The sequence below is a fragment of the Oncorhynchus keta genome, chromosome 14 (assembly GCF_023373465.1).
Source record: "Oncorhynchus keta strain PuntledgeMale-10-30-2019 chromosome 14, Oket_V2, whole genome shotgun sequence".
NCBI lineage: Eukaryota > Metazoa > Chordata > Actinopteri > Salmoniformes > Salmonidae > Oncorhynchus > Oncorhynchus keta.
Window position 1 is genome coordinate 32,229,956 of NC_068434.1, and position 17,364 is coordinate 32,247,319.

The 17,364-nt window shown below is 41.2% G+C and overlaps 1 protein-coding gene across 2 annotated transcripts in view; it reads right to left on the bottom strand.

Moving 5' to 3' along the window:
* Positions 1–16,560, bottom strand: part of LOC118370546 (tetratricopeptide repeat protein 28-like) — a 379,819-nt gene extending 363,259 nt beyond the window's left edge. The window contains exons 1-3 of one of the 2 annotated variants that reach the window (XM_052461490.1): positions 16,456–16,560; positions 16,259–16,351; positions 13,225–13,524 (exon numbers count right to left, since the gene is read on the bottom strand). In XM_052461490.1, the coding sequence (XP_052317450.1) occupies positions 13,225–13,524; positions 16,259–16,288 (330 nt within the window). In that variant the 5' untranslated portion in view covers positions 16,289–16,351; positions 16,456–16,560. Of the gene's footprint in view, positions 1–13,224; positions 13,525–16,258 lie in introns of both variants that reach the window. The other variant, XM_052461491.1, reaches the window with a different exon arrangement.
* Positions 16,561–17,364: the final 804 nt, after the last annotated feature.

Here is a 17,364-nt window from a genome sequence, read left to right on the forward strand (position 1 = left end):
TCACACCCGTACATTTCGGGGCTGGGATAAGATCCAATATAATGTTGATTCTCCTCAGATGTGAAGAACTGGGGGAACCAGCCTTTCACAGAGTTTTCAAAACCCAAGACCTCTGGCATTTGAGCCAATCTCATGGGTAAGAAGCTTAAACTGTTAATGTATCTCTGGTTGGCGGGGTCGACAAAACACAAGATTTTACTACCTTGAGCTATGACACTGGTGCACGGTGTTTCCTCCGACACATTGGTGCGGCTGGCTTCCGGGTTGGATGCACGCTGTGTTAAGAAGCATTGGTTGGGTTGTGTTTCGGAGGACGCATGGCTTTCAACTTTCGTCTCTCCCGAGCCCGTACGGGAGTTGTAGAGATGAGACGAGATACCACGAAATTGGGGAGAAAATATGATTTTTTTTAAATTGACAGAGGTGATTGACAGAGTCAAAAGCCTTGGCCAGGTTGATGGATATGGCTACACAGTAATGCCACTTATCGATGGTGGTTATATCATTTAGGACCTGAGGGGCACCCATGACCAGCTCTGAAACCAGATTGCATAGCGGAGAAGGTACGGTGGGATTCGAAATGGTCGGTAATCTGTTTGTTAACTTGCCGTTCGAAGACCTTAGAAAGGCCTGTTAGGATATATATAGGTCTGTAGCAGTTTGGGTCTAGAGTGTCTCCACCTTTGAAGAGAGGGATGACCGCGGCAGCTTTCCAATCTTTGGGAATCTCAGACGATACGAAAGAGAGGTTGAACAGGCTAGTAATAGGGGTTGCAACAATTTCGGAAGATCATTTAGAAAGAGAGGGTCCAGATTGTCTAGCCCAGCTGATTTGTAGAGGTCCAGATTTTGCAGCTCTTTCAGAACATCAGCCATCTACAGTTGGGTGAAGGAGAAATGGGGGAAGCTTGGGCGAGTTGCTGTGGGGGGTGCAGGGCAGTTGACCGGGGTAGGGGTAGCCAGGTGGAAAGCATGGCCAGCCGTAGAGAAATGCTTATTGAAATTCTCAATTATAGTGGATTTATCGGTGGTGTCAATGTTTCCTAGCCTCAGTGCAGTGGGCAACTGGGAGGAGGTGCTCTTATTCTCCATGGACTTTGCAGTGTCCCATAACTTTTTGGAGTTTGTGCTACAGGATGCAAATTTCTGTTTGAAAAAGCTAGCCTTTGCTTTCCCAACTGCCTGTGTATATTGTTTCCTAACTTCCCTGAAAATGTGCATATCACGGGAGCTATTCGGCTATGCCATTAAACTCTGTAACTGTTTTAAAGTCACCAACTGAGTTCGGAAGAATGCCTGTATCTTCGCAGCGACTGGTTTTACACCATACAAAGTGTAATTAAAAACTTCTTAGGGCTGAAATCCCATTAACCTCTTGATACTACCCATCCCGGGTCCGGGAGCGTAATCATCAACTGACACTAATTAGCATAATGCAACGGACATAAATATTACTAGAAAATATTCCTATTCATGAAATCACACGTGAAATATATTGAAACACAGCTTAGCCTTTTGTTAATCACCCTGTCATCTCAGATTTAGAAAATATGCTTTACAGCCACAGCAAGACAAGCATTTGTGTAAGTTTATCGATAGCCTAGCATAGCATTATGACTAGCTAGCAGCAGGCAACCTGGTCACCAAAATCAGAAAAGCAATCAAATTAAATCGTTTACGGCACTCAGACAACAAATACCTATATCCGCCATGTTCGAGTCAACAGAAGTCAGAAATAACATTATAAATATTCACTTACCTTTGATGATTTTTTTTATATTATTATTATATTATATTATTATATATTATGATTTTCATCAGAATGCACTCCCAGAAATCACAGTTCAACAATAATAAACAATAAATGTTTGATTTATTCGATAATGTCCATAATTTATGTCCAAAAAGCTACTTTTGTTAGAGCGTTTGGTAAACAAATCAAAACTCACGAAGCGCGTTCACTAGTTGCAGACGAAATGTCAAAAAGTTCCGTTACAGTCCGAAGAAACTTGTCAAACGATGTATTGAATCAATCTTTAGGATGTTTTTAACATAAAACTTCAATAATATTCCAACCGGAGAATTCCTTTGTCTTCAGAAATGAAAATGGAACGGGAGATACCTCTCATGTGAATGCGCGTGACTGCTGGCAGACCTCATTCCCCTCTCATTCAGCCCCCCTTCATAGTAGAAGCATCAAACAAGTTTCTAAAGACGGTTGACATCTAGTGGAAGCCTAAGGAAGTGCCTTAGGAAGTGCAACATGACCAACATCCAATATCCTAAGTGCGTTAGGAAGTGCAACATGACCAATATCCCACTGTATGTTCGATAGGGGCTGTCCAAATATACTAATAATATGCATATATTAGCAACTGGGACTGAGGAGCAGGCAGTTTATAATATAATAATATAATAATAATATATGCCATTTAGCAGACGCTTTTATCCAAAGCGACTTACAGTCATGTGTGCATACATTCTACGTATGGGTGGTCCCGGGAATCGAACCCACTACCCTGGCGTTACAAGCGCCATGCTCCACCAACTGAGCTACAGAAGGACCAGTTTACTCTGGGCACCTTATTTATCCAAGCTACTCAATAATGGCCCCCAGCCATAAGAAGTTAATAACTTCACTAAGCTAAAAGGGATATTCAATGTCGACTGAGGGACCTTACAGATAATTGTATGTGTGGGGTATAGAGATGATGTAGTCATTCACAAATCATGTTACACACTATTATCGCACACAGAGTGAGTCCATGCAACTTATTATGTGACTTGTTAAAAACATTTTTAATCCTGAACTTATTTAGCCTTGCCATATCAAAGGGGTTGAATACTTATTGAATAAAGACATTTTAGCTTTAAATTTGTAACTCATTTGTAAACATTTAATTCCAATTCCAATTCAACATTATGGGGTATTGTGTGTAGGCCACATCTCAATTTAATCCATTTTAAATTCAGTCTGCAACACAACAAAATGTGGAAAAAGTCAAGGGGTGTGCATACTTTCTAAAGGCACTGTATATCGTCCAACAAACTGCTTACCTGAAGGTTCCTTCTCGACAACGCAACAACAATTAGAAATAATAAAAGATACGAATACAAACATAAAGTAAATGGCAGTAGAATAGAATAGTGGGTGTGACAAGTGGGTGTGACACCCACTCCTGTTACCTGCTGCACTGCTGCTTGGATTCCACCTGGCAATCTGTTCACCATCTGGCCTGTCTCCCCTTGTTTGGTACAGGTACCCCCGCCACACTTCCCCCTCTCTCCCGAGCTTTCGCTCGCACACATGCACTGTCGGGCGAGTGACTCTGAACTTAAAATGACTAGCCTGAAGTCGTTATATTGTTTTCTTGTGCTTTATGCTATTTACCTCATGACTTCTGCGTGCTTTGTTGACTATGAACTTGTTTTTACACAACTTTGGGACAGCCTGTTTGTTCCCACCCTCGGGACTCTGACTCTCTATTGGTTACACAGACTCTTGGCCTCCCATCCTATTCTAACCACCTCTCGCTGGCTTTGTATTCATGTTACCTGATGAAATTGCTGTACAATATGATGTTGTTGCCATCTAATGCACATTCAAAATGTGCATGTACACCCTGGCCCATCGACTGTTGCTAGCCCCAATTCTGACTTGTGCTCTGATATTTGATTCACTGATTTCTGCTCTCATAAATGCCTGGGTTTTCTGCACGTTAACACCAGAAGTTTATAACTTAAATTGATCAATTGAAAGTGTAGGTTCACAGCTCTAATCCAGATGTGTTGGTGATCACTGAGATGTGGTTAAGAAAGAGTGTTTTTAACACTGATGTTATAAACTTGGTGGAGTGGCAATCTTTACCAAGGAACACATTCAGTGTTCGGTTGTCTCCACCAAATATGTCCCCAAGCAATTTGATTTGCTGGGTTTGAGCATCAACATTTCAAATAGCTCTTTGTTGACTGTTGCTGGGTGTTATCATCCACCATCAACACTGGCCTGTACCCTACTTGCCCTAAACTCTCTCCTGGCCCTTTACACTAAGTCTGAATGTGTCCACCTGACCAAGTCCTAAAGCAAATGGACTCCCTAAATATTTCTCAGATTATTACCAATCCCACAAGGTATGACTCCAAACACTCAGAGGCTACTCTCCTTGATGTTAATCTCACAAATTATCCTGATGGGTATCAGTCTGGTGTTTTCTGTAATGACCTTAGTGATCGCTGGTCTACAACCTGTGTTCGTAATGGCTGCTCAGTGAAACAAACTGTCCCGATTTGTCTTAGACGCTTGCTAAATGAACTTTAATGAGCAAGCCTTCCTTCATGACCTGGTCTCTGTAAATTGGTATAAAATCAGCTTGATCCCCTCTGTTGAAGACAATTAGACATTTTTTTATTTTATTTTAGGTGGTATTGTTAATAAATACACCCCCATAAAGAAAATAAGAATTAAAAACTGGTTCAGCCCCTTGTTCAACCGTGATCTGGCAGAGGGACTACACCTCAAGAATTCCATTTGGCGAAAGGCTCGGCACACACACTCAGGCTGACTGGCTCTCGTTCAGGCAAAAGAGAAATAAGTGCACTCAGGCTATCCAGAAAGCCAAAGTTAGTTACTTCATGAAGCAGTTCCTGCAGACCTGGAGAATAAACCCTCCTCCTCACAGCTACCCATGTCCCTTAATGTTGATGATGTGGTTGTTACTGGAAAGGAGCACATGGCTGAGCTCTTTAATCACCACTTTGTTAAGTCAGGATTGCGATTGGACTCAGCCATGCCTCTTTGCCCATTTCCACACCTCCCACCCTTTGTAATGCAACTAGCCCCGATGCTCCTCCCTCTTTTCCCCCTGCCCTGCTACAGTTTCTCCCTGCATGCAGTCACTGACTCCGAGGTGCTAAAGGAGCTCCTTAAACCTGAACCCAAAAAACCATCTGTCAGATGGTTTAGACCCTTTCTTCTTTAAGGTTGCTGCCCCTATCATCACCAAGCCTATCTCTGACCTTTTTAACGGGTCTCTCCTCTCTGGGGAGGTTACCATTGCTTGGAAGGAAGCCACAGTGTGTCCTTTATTTAAAGGGGGAGATCAAGCTGATCCTAACAGTTATAGGCCAATTTCTATTTTGCCCTGTTTATCAAAAGTGTTGGAAAAACTGTTCAATAATCAACTGACTTGCTTTCTTGATGTCAATAGTATTCTCTCTGGAATGCAATCTGGTTCCACTCAGGTTATGGATGTGTCAATGTAATGTTAAAGGTCCTAAATGTCACCATTGCTCTTGATTCTAAGCAATGTTGTGCTACTATTTTTATTGACTTGGCCAAAGCTTTTGATACGGTAGACTATTCCATTGTTGTGGACCGGCTAAGGAGTATTGGTGTCTCTGAGGGTTCTTTGGTCTGCTTTGCTAACTACCTCTCTCAAAGAATGCAGTATATAAAGTCAGAACATCTGCTGTCTCAGCCACTGCCTGTCACCAAGGGAGTACCCCAAGGCTCGATCCTAGGCCCCATGTTCTTCTCAATTTACATCAACAACATAGCTGAGGCAGAAGGAAGCTCTCTCATCCATGTATATGAAGATAATACAGTCTTATACTCAGCTGGCCCCTCCCCAGATGTTGTGTTAAACGCTCAACAACATAGCTTTCTTAGTGTCCAACAAGATTTATTTGCCCTTAACCTGTCTGGGATATGTCCCACCTGGCCAAAAGCTAGGGAAAATACAGAGCACCAAATTCAAATAAATTACTATAAAAATCTAACTTTCATTAAATCACACATGCAAGATAGAAATTAAAGCTACACTTGTTGTGAATCCAGCCACCATGTCAGATTTCAAAAAGGCTTTTCGGCGAAAGCAAATGATGCTATTATCTGAGGATAGCACCATAGTAAACAAAGAGAGAAACCATATTTCAACCCTGCAGGCGTGACACAAAACACAGAAAAAAATATATAATTCATGCCTTACCTTTGACGAGCTTCTTTTGTTGGCAGTCCAATATGTCCCATAAACATCACAAATGGTCCTTTTGTTCGATTAATTCCGTCGATATAGATCCAAAATGTCAATTTATTTGGCGCGTTTGATCCAGAAAAACACTGGTTCCAACTTGCTCAACGTGACTACAAAATATCTCAAAAGTTATCTGTAAACTTTGCCAAAACATTTCAAACTACTTTTGTAATACAACGTTAGGTATTTTTTTACATAAATAATCGATCAAATTGAAGACTGGATGATCTGTGTTCAATACAGGAAGAAAACAAACTGAAGCATGCTTTCTGGTCACGCGCCTCTATCTAACAGTACACTTCAGGTGACCCTCGTTCAAGATGGCCGTACTTCTTCATTACACAAAGGATTAACCTCAACCAATTTCTAAAGACTGTGACATCCAGTGGAAGCGAAAGGAACTGCAAGAAGGTCCCTTAGAAATGTGGATTCCCAATGAAAACCCATTGAAAAGAGAGTGACCTCAAAAACAAATCTGAATGGTTTGTCCTCAGATGTTCGCCTGCTAAATAAGTTGTTATACTCACAGACATGATTCAAACGGTTTTAGAAAGGTCAGAGTGTTTTCCATCCAAATCTACTAATAATATGCATATCTTATCTTCTGGAGATGAGGAGCAGGCAGTTGATTTTGGGCATGCATTTCATCCAGACGTGAAAATACTGCCCCCTTTCACCAAGAAGTTAACCCTGTTCCTAACACCTCAAAAACAAAGGTAATGTGGTTTGGTAAAAAGAATGCCCCTCTTCCCACCGGTGTGATTACTACCTCTGAGGGTTTAGAGCTTGACCTAGTCACCTCATACAAGTACTGTACTTGGGAGCATGGCTAGACTGTACACTGTCCTTCTCTCAGAACATTTTAAAGCTGCAGACAAAGGTTACATCTAGACTTGGTTTCCTCTATCGTAATCCCTCCTCTTTCACCCCAGCTGCCAAAGTAACCCTGATTCAGATGACCATCCTACCCATGCTAGATTACGGAGACAAAATGATTAGATCGGCAGGTAAAGGTGCTCTCGAGCGGCTAGATGTTCTTTACCAGTCAACCATCAGACTTGTCATAAATTCTCCTTATAGGACACATCACTGCACTCTATACTCCTCTGTAAACTGGTCATCTCTGTATACCTGTCGCAAGACCCACCGGTTGATGCTTAATTATAAAACCCTCTTAGGTCTCACCCCCCCCCTATCTGAGATATCTACTGCAGCCCTCATCCTCCACATACAGCACCCGTTCTGCCAGTCACATTCTGTTAAAGGTCACCAAAGCACACACATCCCTTGGTCACTCCTCTTTTCAGTTCGCTGCAGTTAGCGACTGGAACGAGCTGCAAAAAACACTCAAACGGGACTGTTTTATCTCCATCTCTTCATTCAAAGACTCAATCATGGACACTCTTACTGACAGTTGTGGCTGCTTCGCGTGATGTATTGTTGTCTCTACCTTATTGCCCCTTGTACTGTTGTCTGTGCCCAATAAAGTTTGTACCATGTTTTGTGCTGCTACCATGTTGTGCTGCTGCCTTGCTGTGTTGCTATGATGCTGTGTTGTCATGTGTTGCTGTCATGTTATGTTGTTGTTTTAGGGCTCTTTATGTAGTGTTGTGGCGTCTCTTGACGTGATGTATTTTTAATCCCAGCCCCCATCACCACAGGAGGTATTTTGCCTTTGGGTAGGCTGTCATTGTAAATAAGAATTTGTTCTTAACTGACTTGCCTAGTTAAATTAAGGTTAGGGGGGGGGGGGAATGTATACATTTAGCAGTATAATAAGAGTCTGGTAGCAGCAGTTGTGATGTATGTGTGTGTGTGTTTGTCTGTCTGAGTGTGTGCATGAGTGAGTGCATGTGTGCTAAGGTGTGGAGAATCAGAGCAGGTGGTCAGTCCAGTTAAAGTGTTCAGCAGTCTGATGGTTTGTAGATACCAACAGGCTCAGAGACAATTTATATCAGACGTCATGCTCCGATACCGTCTGCCCGATGGTAAAGGAGAGAACAGCTCGTGGCTGGTGGGGGTGGGGTTCTTGATGATGTGTGCCTTCCTCAAGCACTGTTTTGAGTAGATGTCCTGGATGGTTGGGAGACGGTCCCTGTGATGTACTGGGCTGTCTTCACCACCCGCTGGAGGGCCTGGCGGTCGTGGACGGAGCAATTTCCGTACCAGGAAGTGATGCAACCCGTCAGAACGCTCTCGATGGTGCAGCCGTAGTATTTGGAGCGGACTCTGGGCAGCATGCCAAATTTCTTCAGCCGCCTTAGGAAGTAGAGAGTCTGTTGCGCCCTCTTGACAAGAGTGGTGGTGTTGTTGGTCCATGACAAGTCCTCTGTGATTTGGACACTGAGAAACTCAAACTCTACTGCAATCCCGTTGATGTGGATTGGAGTATGTTCACTCCTCTGCTTCCTGAAGTCAACAATCAACTCCTTTGTTTTGCTGATGTGTAGGGAGAGGTTGTTGTCATGACACCACAATGCCAGTTCACTTACCTCCTCCCTATAGGTTGACTCGTCATTGTTGGTTATCAGGCCTACAACCGTGGACTGCCATTATAATAGTCACAAAGCTTTTAGGTCATCTAGACTGGTTGGTAACAGAGTTTACAAAAGGTACATTACTTACTGACTTATTGATTCATTAGCCCATTGATTCAACAACCCCATTTCTTACTAGCACTGACTTTGGGGGAATAAAGCCTGATATGCAGTTGACTCTCAGCTGTATTGGCTGCGTTTACACAGGCAGCCCAATTCTGATCTTTTCACATCGTAATTAGTCTGCCTGTGTAAACACAGCCATTAAGATGAATGCACCAACTGTAAGTCACTCTGGATAAGAGTGTCTGCTTAATGACTCAAAATAACGTTACATTTTCTTTAGAATAATATATACAATCATCTGTTCTATAATCATGTCACTCAAACAACAATTTGAGGCCATTATTACTACATGTGAAACAAATAGATTCAGGCAAGCCAGTATTTCATATAACTGACTTATAGAACTTAAAGCTGGAATATGTAACTTTTTGGGTGTCCTGACCAAATTCACATAAAAATGTGAGTAATAGATCTGTCATTCTCATGAAATGCAAGTCTAAGAAGCGGTAGATCTGTTCTATGTGGGTTATTTCTATGCTTCCATTTTTGCATCTTACTTTTGGTTTTGTACACCAGCCTCAAACAGCTGAAAATACAATATTTTTGGTTATGGAAAAGATATTTCACAGTGGTTTAGATGGTACAATGATTCTCTACACCAGGTATTCCCAAACTGGGGTACGCGTACCCCCAGAGGTACGTGCAATGCCGTCGGGGGTACGCCAAATAAAAATGTGATTCACATTTAAAAATATATATATTTGTTTTTAATTCTTCACATTCTCCAACGGGGCTATTAATTTGGGTGAATTTTTTTTCCCTCCCCTGAGTAGCCTTGTTTCACTGCCAAAAATAAAATTAAACCATCTAGTGTTCAGCAAAATAACAACACAATGTCAAATACAGGTAGCCTATTTGAGTAATTAACATCATATCACCGTTACTCTCTAGCGGGAATTCCATTAACAGTCTGTATGTAGCCAAACGTAGCTGCTGCTCATTCTGTTTGCTCGAAAATGGATAAATGGTTAAAAAAAAGTAAGGCCTGCGTCTATAGAGACACATACCAGCTCTACTGTTAGTACTGCTACTACCAGCAGTACTACACCTGCACCTGTCGACGACACAAGTCTTTCCGCTTCCACGAGCACATCCAATGTTAGCATCAGTAATTCTACATTTGTTGTTAGCCCAGCTAGCATGGACACTGACAGTTGTGAATCTGATGCTGCCGAAGAGCTACTGCCCCCTTACCCAGGAAAGCACCGAACAACAGACAGACAGGGACGTTGAACCATCGAAGAGGTGTAAATATGATGAAAACTACATTGATTTATATTGGGAGTAGTGCCTTTCCTCGGCCACAGTGTGTTATATGTGCAAAAGTACTATCTCACAACTCAATGAAACCGTCACTCTTGTGCAGACATTTAGAAACAAAACATGCCCATTTGTAAAATAACCTACAGGAGTTTTTGGAGCGAGAATAGTAATACATGTATAAAAGCAACAAATACCATTAATAAGAAGGGGTTAGAAGCATCTTATATGGTGAGCTACCGAGTAGCTAGGACAGGCAAACTCCATACTATTGTGGAGGACTTAATTATTCCTGCTGCCGCGGATATTGCTGGGGACAATGATAGGAGAAAAGGCCCCAAAAAACTATACAGACAATGCCTTCATCAAACAACACTGTTTCACGATGCATCAGTGACATGGCAGGAGATTTTTGAAACAATTACTGCTTCGCATGCAAGCCAGTGAATTATATGCGATACAGCTGGATGAGTCAACAGACGTGGCGGGCCTGGCACAGCTCCTGGTATATGTTAGTTACGTTTATGGGGGGGTCAATTAAGGAAGACATGCTCTTCTGGAAACCAGGAGAGGATATTCTTAAAGTACTGGACCGCTTTGTGACATCAAATGGACTTTGGTGGTCAAAATGTTTTGGTATCTGTACTGATGGTGCAAAAGCCATGACAGGGAGACATAGTGAAGTGGTAACACGCATGCAAGAAGTTGCTCCCGATGCCACTTAGGTACACTGCAGCATCCACCGAGAGGCTCTTGCTGCCAAGGGAATGCCTGACAGCTTGAAAGACATTTTGGACACTACAGTGAAAATGGTTAACTTTGTTAAAGCAGGGCCCCTGACCTCTAGTGTATTTTCTGCACTAAGCAATGATATGGGCAGCGACCATGTAACACTTTTACAACATACAGAACTGTTCTGGTTATCAAGGGGCAAAGTATTGACCTGTTTCTTTTAATTGAGAGAGAGGAGCTTAAAGTTTTCTTTACTGACCATAATTTTCAGAGAGACACATTGAAATTGCAACAAGCGGTTCCGGGAAAATTGTATTCAATCAGAAGCCACTGCCATATTTCTGGATTGGGCTGTGCTCAGAGTATCCTGCCTTGGCAAACCCCGATGTTAACCACGTACCTATATGATAGTGGATTCTTGGCCCTCACTAGCATGAAAACTAAATACAGGCATAGACTGTGTGTGGAAAATTATTTAAGTGTGAGACTCTCCAATACAACTCAACATTGCAGAGTTATGTGCATCCTTTCAAGCACACCCTTCTCATTAACCTGTGGTTAATTTTTGATAAAAAAATAAGGTTTTATATGTAAGATGGTTAAATAAAGAGCAAGGTTATTGATTGTTATTATATTATTATTTGTCCCTGGTCCTATAAAGAGCTCTTTGTCTCTTCCCACGAGCCGGGTTGTGACAAAAACGAACACTCATTCTTACGTTTAATAAATGTATCGTATCTTGTGTGTGTAGCAGGCTTACAATGATGGCAAAAAACAACATTTGAGCATGCGCTGACCCTGGTGCTAAAGGGGGTACGCAGCTGAAGGATGAATGTTTGAAGGGGTACTGGACTAGAAAAAGCCACTGCTCTACACTATACTTGCTTATTTAGTCACAAACTGAAATGGGGCGAACAATTTGAATTTTAGCAACCAGGAAATGGCAGGGCGATTTCTGCATATTGCATCTTAAAGGCTGAGCTCTATCTTAGTTTTTTTTCTTATCTTTGTCTGTAACAGACCAGAGAAACATTAACATTGATCTTTCTTTATGCAATCATCAATAGAATTAAAAACTGATCGATAGTCAAACACCATAGCGACTATATCACTGCATGACTGTCATATCCCTATACCAAACACAGATTGGTAAGGCTAAGTGGGAGTCATTCCACCCATTTACATTTTTTCTTACCAATTTGAAAGATAACATTGAATACATTTATTTTGTAACTAATCTCAGAGCCATATACTGTATAATGGCTCTGAAGAATATGTGACAAGACTGTCCCCTAGTGGTGATCAGAGACAGGATAACAATTGAACTACTGCTTGAATCACACCTGACACAAAATACTGCTCCTTGACAAACAGATTTGGGACGACACAGAAGCTGCAGTGTTGTCATAGCGCAAGCAGAAGCTAACCAAAGCATCAGGTATAACACTGTGTGTAATACGAGGATAGGCTGGCTCAGTATTAACCATCCCGCAGTCAGAGACCACAAAGAGGTCATTCATTGTCCTGGCCTATTAAAATAGCTTTTGGCTATGGCTTTTGAGTCCAGCATCCGGCCTGTTGTCTGTTTTGAATATTTCTTTTGTACTGTTTATTTATATGCACGGATGTATTGTGATTTATCTGACATCAAACAGAACTACCATAATGTTCCCTCTCTTCCACACCATTCCCATCCTCGCCATCAACTCCCACCATGGAAATTGCTTAGACGCTGCTGGACTCGGTACTAAATTCGGTACTTAGAAGTTTACAGACGACGACAATGTATCAACATCCTTCAGCCGTGAGAATGTGTGGGTGAATTGATTGATAACATCAATACGATAAATCAAGGTTTACTTTGTGAAACAAAAAGAAACAAATCAAATGTATTTGTCACATGCTCTGAATAAAATTAGATTTCATTCGTTTATTTTTGTTTCACAAAATAAACATTGATTTATCGTACCTGAATATCAATCAAATACTTCCCTTGACCTCAGTCAGATGACTTGTGTGTTAATGAGCATTAAAAACAATCACATATGTACACACACATACAGTCAAAATCCTGCTTTTTCTGCCTAATCATTCAGCCAAGATTCTAGTTGGGTGCTGAGAGAAATGGCCCACCTACTCAGCCTCTGTGGGGGGGCAATGTGAAATCTATGGTAGGTCAAAAAACACGCCTCAGACAAGACCACAGATAAGACCTAGCAAGTCTTCTTCCTTACCTTCCTCAACCTTACATTTATCAACTCCACTGACGCACAATCAAAACGAGAAACAAATGAATTATTCAGCAAACCATAGCACATAGATCCCAACACCAAGTGGACACCCATTCTTGTAACTCAGACTTGTGCACAAATCTCCCACAAATCTTCAGTTCAATCAGGTTATGTGAGCCAGATCTTAAACCCATGAACGGTACCTGTGAAAAACGATGCACTATTCTGTTTTGGAATGAATTTAGCCATTTCTATTTTCACATATCCTTACTTATGAGGTTAAGATGGTGGTTCAGAGGGACTCACCTTGGGCCACTTGGGGTTGAGTAGACAGGCCTTGACAGCGTCGTCCAGGGAAGCCTGGTAGCGTCCCAATTTGAGAAGGGCTGCTGAGCGGTTGCTGTAGAGGATGCAGTTCTGTGGGTCGGCATGAAGGGCGTCGCCATAGAGACTCACGGCAGCCTGGAAGTCACCGCGTTGGCAGGCCTCGTTGCTCTGCTGAACTCTCTCCATGAACTCTGCCTTGTTGAGGCCACATCGGCCCCCTTTCTCTTCAGCTTCACGCTGCGCAGCTCTGCCCACTGTCCGGGAGCCGAAGATTGAAAACTGGAGACAGAGGGCAAAGAGGTGGAGAAGTTCCATAGTGAGGAAGGTTGCAAATGATAACCTTATAGAGTGAGGCAGATCAAAAGCAGTGCAAAGTGAAATCATTAAACAACATTTAAAAAGAGGGAGATGAGAGCAGAAATGAAATAGTTTTCTGCTTTTACAGAGGATTTGGGTATAATATAAACACTAAGACAGAACTTGTCCTATCATTGATTCAGCCCATTTCAAAGCCATGTTTGCAGACCAGCAGAAACCCCTGACTCAGCATTAAATAAACAAAGTCAATATCTTCAGGCAGTAGTTCACTATAAACCAACTCAAGATTTAGAATTACTCCATTACCATTGCAGATCCCCAAAATACAGCTCTGTTTAGGTAGCAGAGGAGATCCAAGTCTTATTAGAAAATGACTAGTACGGAAATGTGTCAGCTGACCAGAGATGTTTTGTTAAGCATTATTCTATGAGAAAACCCTCTGGGTTGTCCATCTGATGGAGCAACTTCCACAATACTACAGTCATACCACACCTCCTCCAGCTGAATTCTGGGATAGCGCCGGCCTCCGGCCTGGTAATTACTTCCAGAGGTTGAGAGAGTGAAAGGGTAACACAGGAGGAAGGATAGACATTGGCTATGAGTGAACTACAGTCAACATCACACTATTGTGGAAAGTGTGGTTTTGCTATTCCTTACTTTACATCCTTTCCCTCTGAAAATGTAATTACTGCAATTACAGCATCACTTAGGGCAGTAAAAATGCAAGAGAACTCTGATCTGAACAACCCCTATGCTAAATAATGTCTGCTGTTAAATGTCCTCCTTCGCTATGTGTTGTTTGTTTTGCATGCCGCCTTTGAGTGTTGGAGAGAAAGCATGTTGTAGTAGGATAAATAATGGGATTGGGGTAAATCTAGGCTAATTGGGAGTGTGCATAGCTGGTGCAGCCACCCACTGGTAAGGACATGGTTTAAGATAAGAGCTGGTTATGATCTAAGAATGCACATCAACCATTGGTAAATAACAGACTGGGCCCTGGTGTGGTTTGGGGGGGCTGTTTTTTTAATGTCTGAGTGCATGTCAATTCATTTATGTTGTGAGCTTGAACATGAGAGTGTTTCTCTGAGTGTCTAAGGGGAGGTGGACAACTGGAAGCTGTGGAGTCAGATTTAAATGCTTAGTCATCATCGGAGGAGGCGGATTGGCAGGTTTGCGTTCAAATCTAGTGACATCAAAAATAATACTGATGACAAATAACGTCTGCTGTCATTCTATTCATATCAACCACTTTGGCTGATGGATGTGTGAGTGAAGGTCCCCTCTGTGATCTAGACTACACTCTTGCAAAAAAGGCTTATGTTGTCCCCATAGGAGAACCCTTTTTGGTTCAAGGCAGAACCCTTTTGGGTTCCATGTAGAACCCTCTGTTGAAAGGGCTGTAAATGAAACCCAAAAGGGGTCTACATAAAACCAAAAGGGTTATACCTGGAACCAAACAGGGTTCTTCAAAATTGTTATATTATGGGGAAACCATAGAACTCTTTTTTTCTAAGAGCGTAGGGTACGTTCTGATCTCTGGCCTGTCACATCCTGAGGTATCTGTGTCGGCATTACACTGGGCAGGAAGGGTGGCGATTGAGGGAGAGAGAGCTGAGATAATGAAGAGCCTAAACTCCTAGGTGTCCCTATAGAGAAGATGTGGAAAACTCCCGAACATGCAATTCACATGGACTGCAGAACAGAATGAGAGAAAACACACACACACACACACAAATGCACAACAGGAATCAGTGAGAGACATCTATTCAAATATGATGGTAAGTAACACCAGAGCACCAGTGTGGTGGTTTATGCCTTCTGACCAAAATAAAAACATGCCACATGCCAGCAATCACTTGATCCGCAACAAGTTACAGTGCATGAAAACTAGAGAGTTTATGCATTTTTTTGCCATTAGTATAAGAATAACATTTAATTTTAAGAGATTATGATAATTCCATAGCTGATAAATGTTGCATGTAGGATCAAAGGTCCCACATGCATATGGCTCACTGACACTATGTTTCTACATTTTATTAACATTGAAAGATATACAGTGTAAAAATAAATATATACATCTTATAAAAAATATATACATGTATAAATATACAAATATATGATTATTACAGAGAATATTCCTACTTACAAATGTTACCTGCCTGGAGTTTCAGTAGTTAAATTCAAAGATTTCCAAATTAACTCACAATAGGCCTACATCATAGTACAATACTGGGATAGTGAAATGCATTAAACTGAATTAGGTTTAAATGCATTCAATTAGTAACAATGTTTGTAACAATGTTTCCATGCATCATCCGTGTAATTACTTTGTAAAAAGCTTCTCTGCACTGTAGTTAAAATACCACTGTATTGTAAAGTGGGACAGGTCTTGAATTCTGATTTGCAGCATTGATAGCGTCATTCAGGATGTTGTTCGATACCATCATTAGCGTTGACCCGGCATCCTTTTGTTTAAAAGCTGACTGTCGACTCGCTTCATCTGGAGCCTAATAGCTAAGCATGACTGGAAAATCGATAGAGTTTATGACGTTCTTGCAGTGACCATATCCAGTCGACAGAGCAAAAGTGAACGTGATTATTATTTGAAAACGACTCACTAACAAAATTAGTATGGTAGGCCATATATTTTTTAAGTCATATCACTTTACATCAGTTTTGTGCTCTGTTTGTTTACCTTTTCCTTTAAAGTTGCTTGCTTCTCCATCCTGTGTGTATGTAGGTTACTTGGCTTTTGCAACGGGCTTCTCTCATCTCATGATAAACGCCACTAAATGTAATGCAAAGTTAGTTTTTTCACCACCAACAAGTCTTCAATTCTTTCCAAAGTCTGTCGATTTTAGTCAGATAGTCGAGAAACTGTAAAAATGTCACCTTAAACGTGGTTTGTTTGCGTTCAAGAGAAACTTTTCTCAAGGAAAGTGCGCCATGTTGTCAAATTCTTGTTCCTTTTTTTTTCTCGCCTTATCCCCTGTTGCCATAGCGGATTTCAGTGGAGCAGACGTATATTGAGCCAGTTTTATTGAATAGGCAGCCAGCCCAGCTAGCACATTTGGTTCCTTAGAAGTTGCAGGAACGTCAGTATTTGGTTTCCCATTTGTTCTGGGAACAAAGCCATATGTTTCTAACCGGTAAACCTGAACCTTTTTATTTGACATTTTGCCTGTTCTGGGAACATGCATTTGTTAGGTTGCAGGGAGATTCTGAGAATGTTTTACTATGGTTCGTTGAAAGTTTTTCCTGTGAGGTTTTATTAAAGTTCTGTGAATGGAAATGAATTAAATAACGTTCACAGAAGATGTTTCAATAAGACTTAATAACACTGCTAGCTTAGTTTAACTGTTTTGAAATCCAAGCACAGATAGAACACATGGAATTTTATTTACTTAGGCATTAATCATGCAAACACATTCCTTTTTTATTGTGGCATAGCATCAGTGAGATTCAAACCTGTGATCTTCTGTTCTTTAACCCCAGAATTATACAACTGCGCCACCAGGATGGACCTAGCATTCCATGTTTTTATTTTCTACTCGTACAAAGTGTTCATTTTAGTCTATTCAAATAGATCCCAACAAGCACTCTTTAAGAACACACTTATATACATATATATTAACCTTTATTTAACTAGGCAAGCCACTTAACATGATAGAGGATAGACAGAGTTTTGTTTATATTGAGAACAGAATGTACGTTTTTAAATAACATTATTCTAACGTTCTCTGAATGTTACTAAAGCTTTCTTTAATTTTTTTAATGGAAAGTTGTCTTAATGTTCTCAGA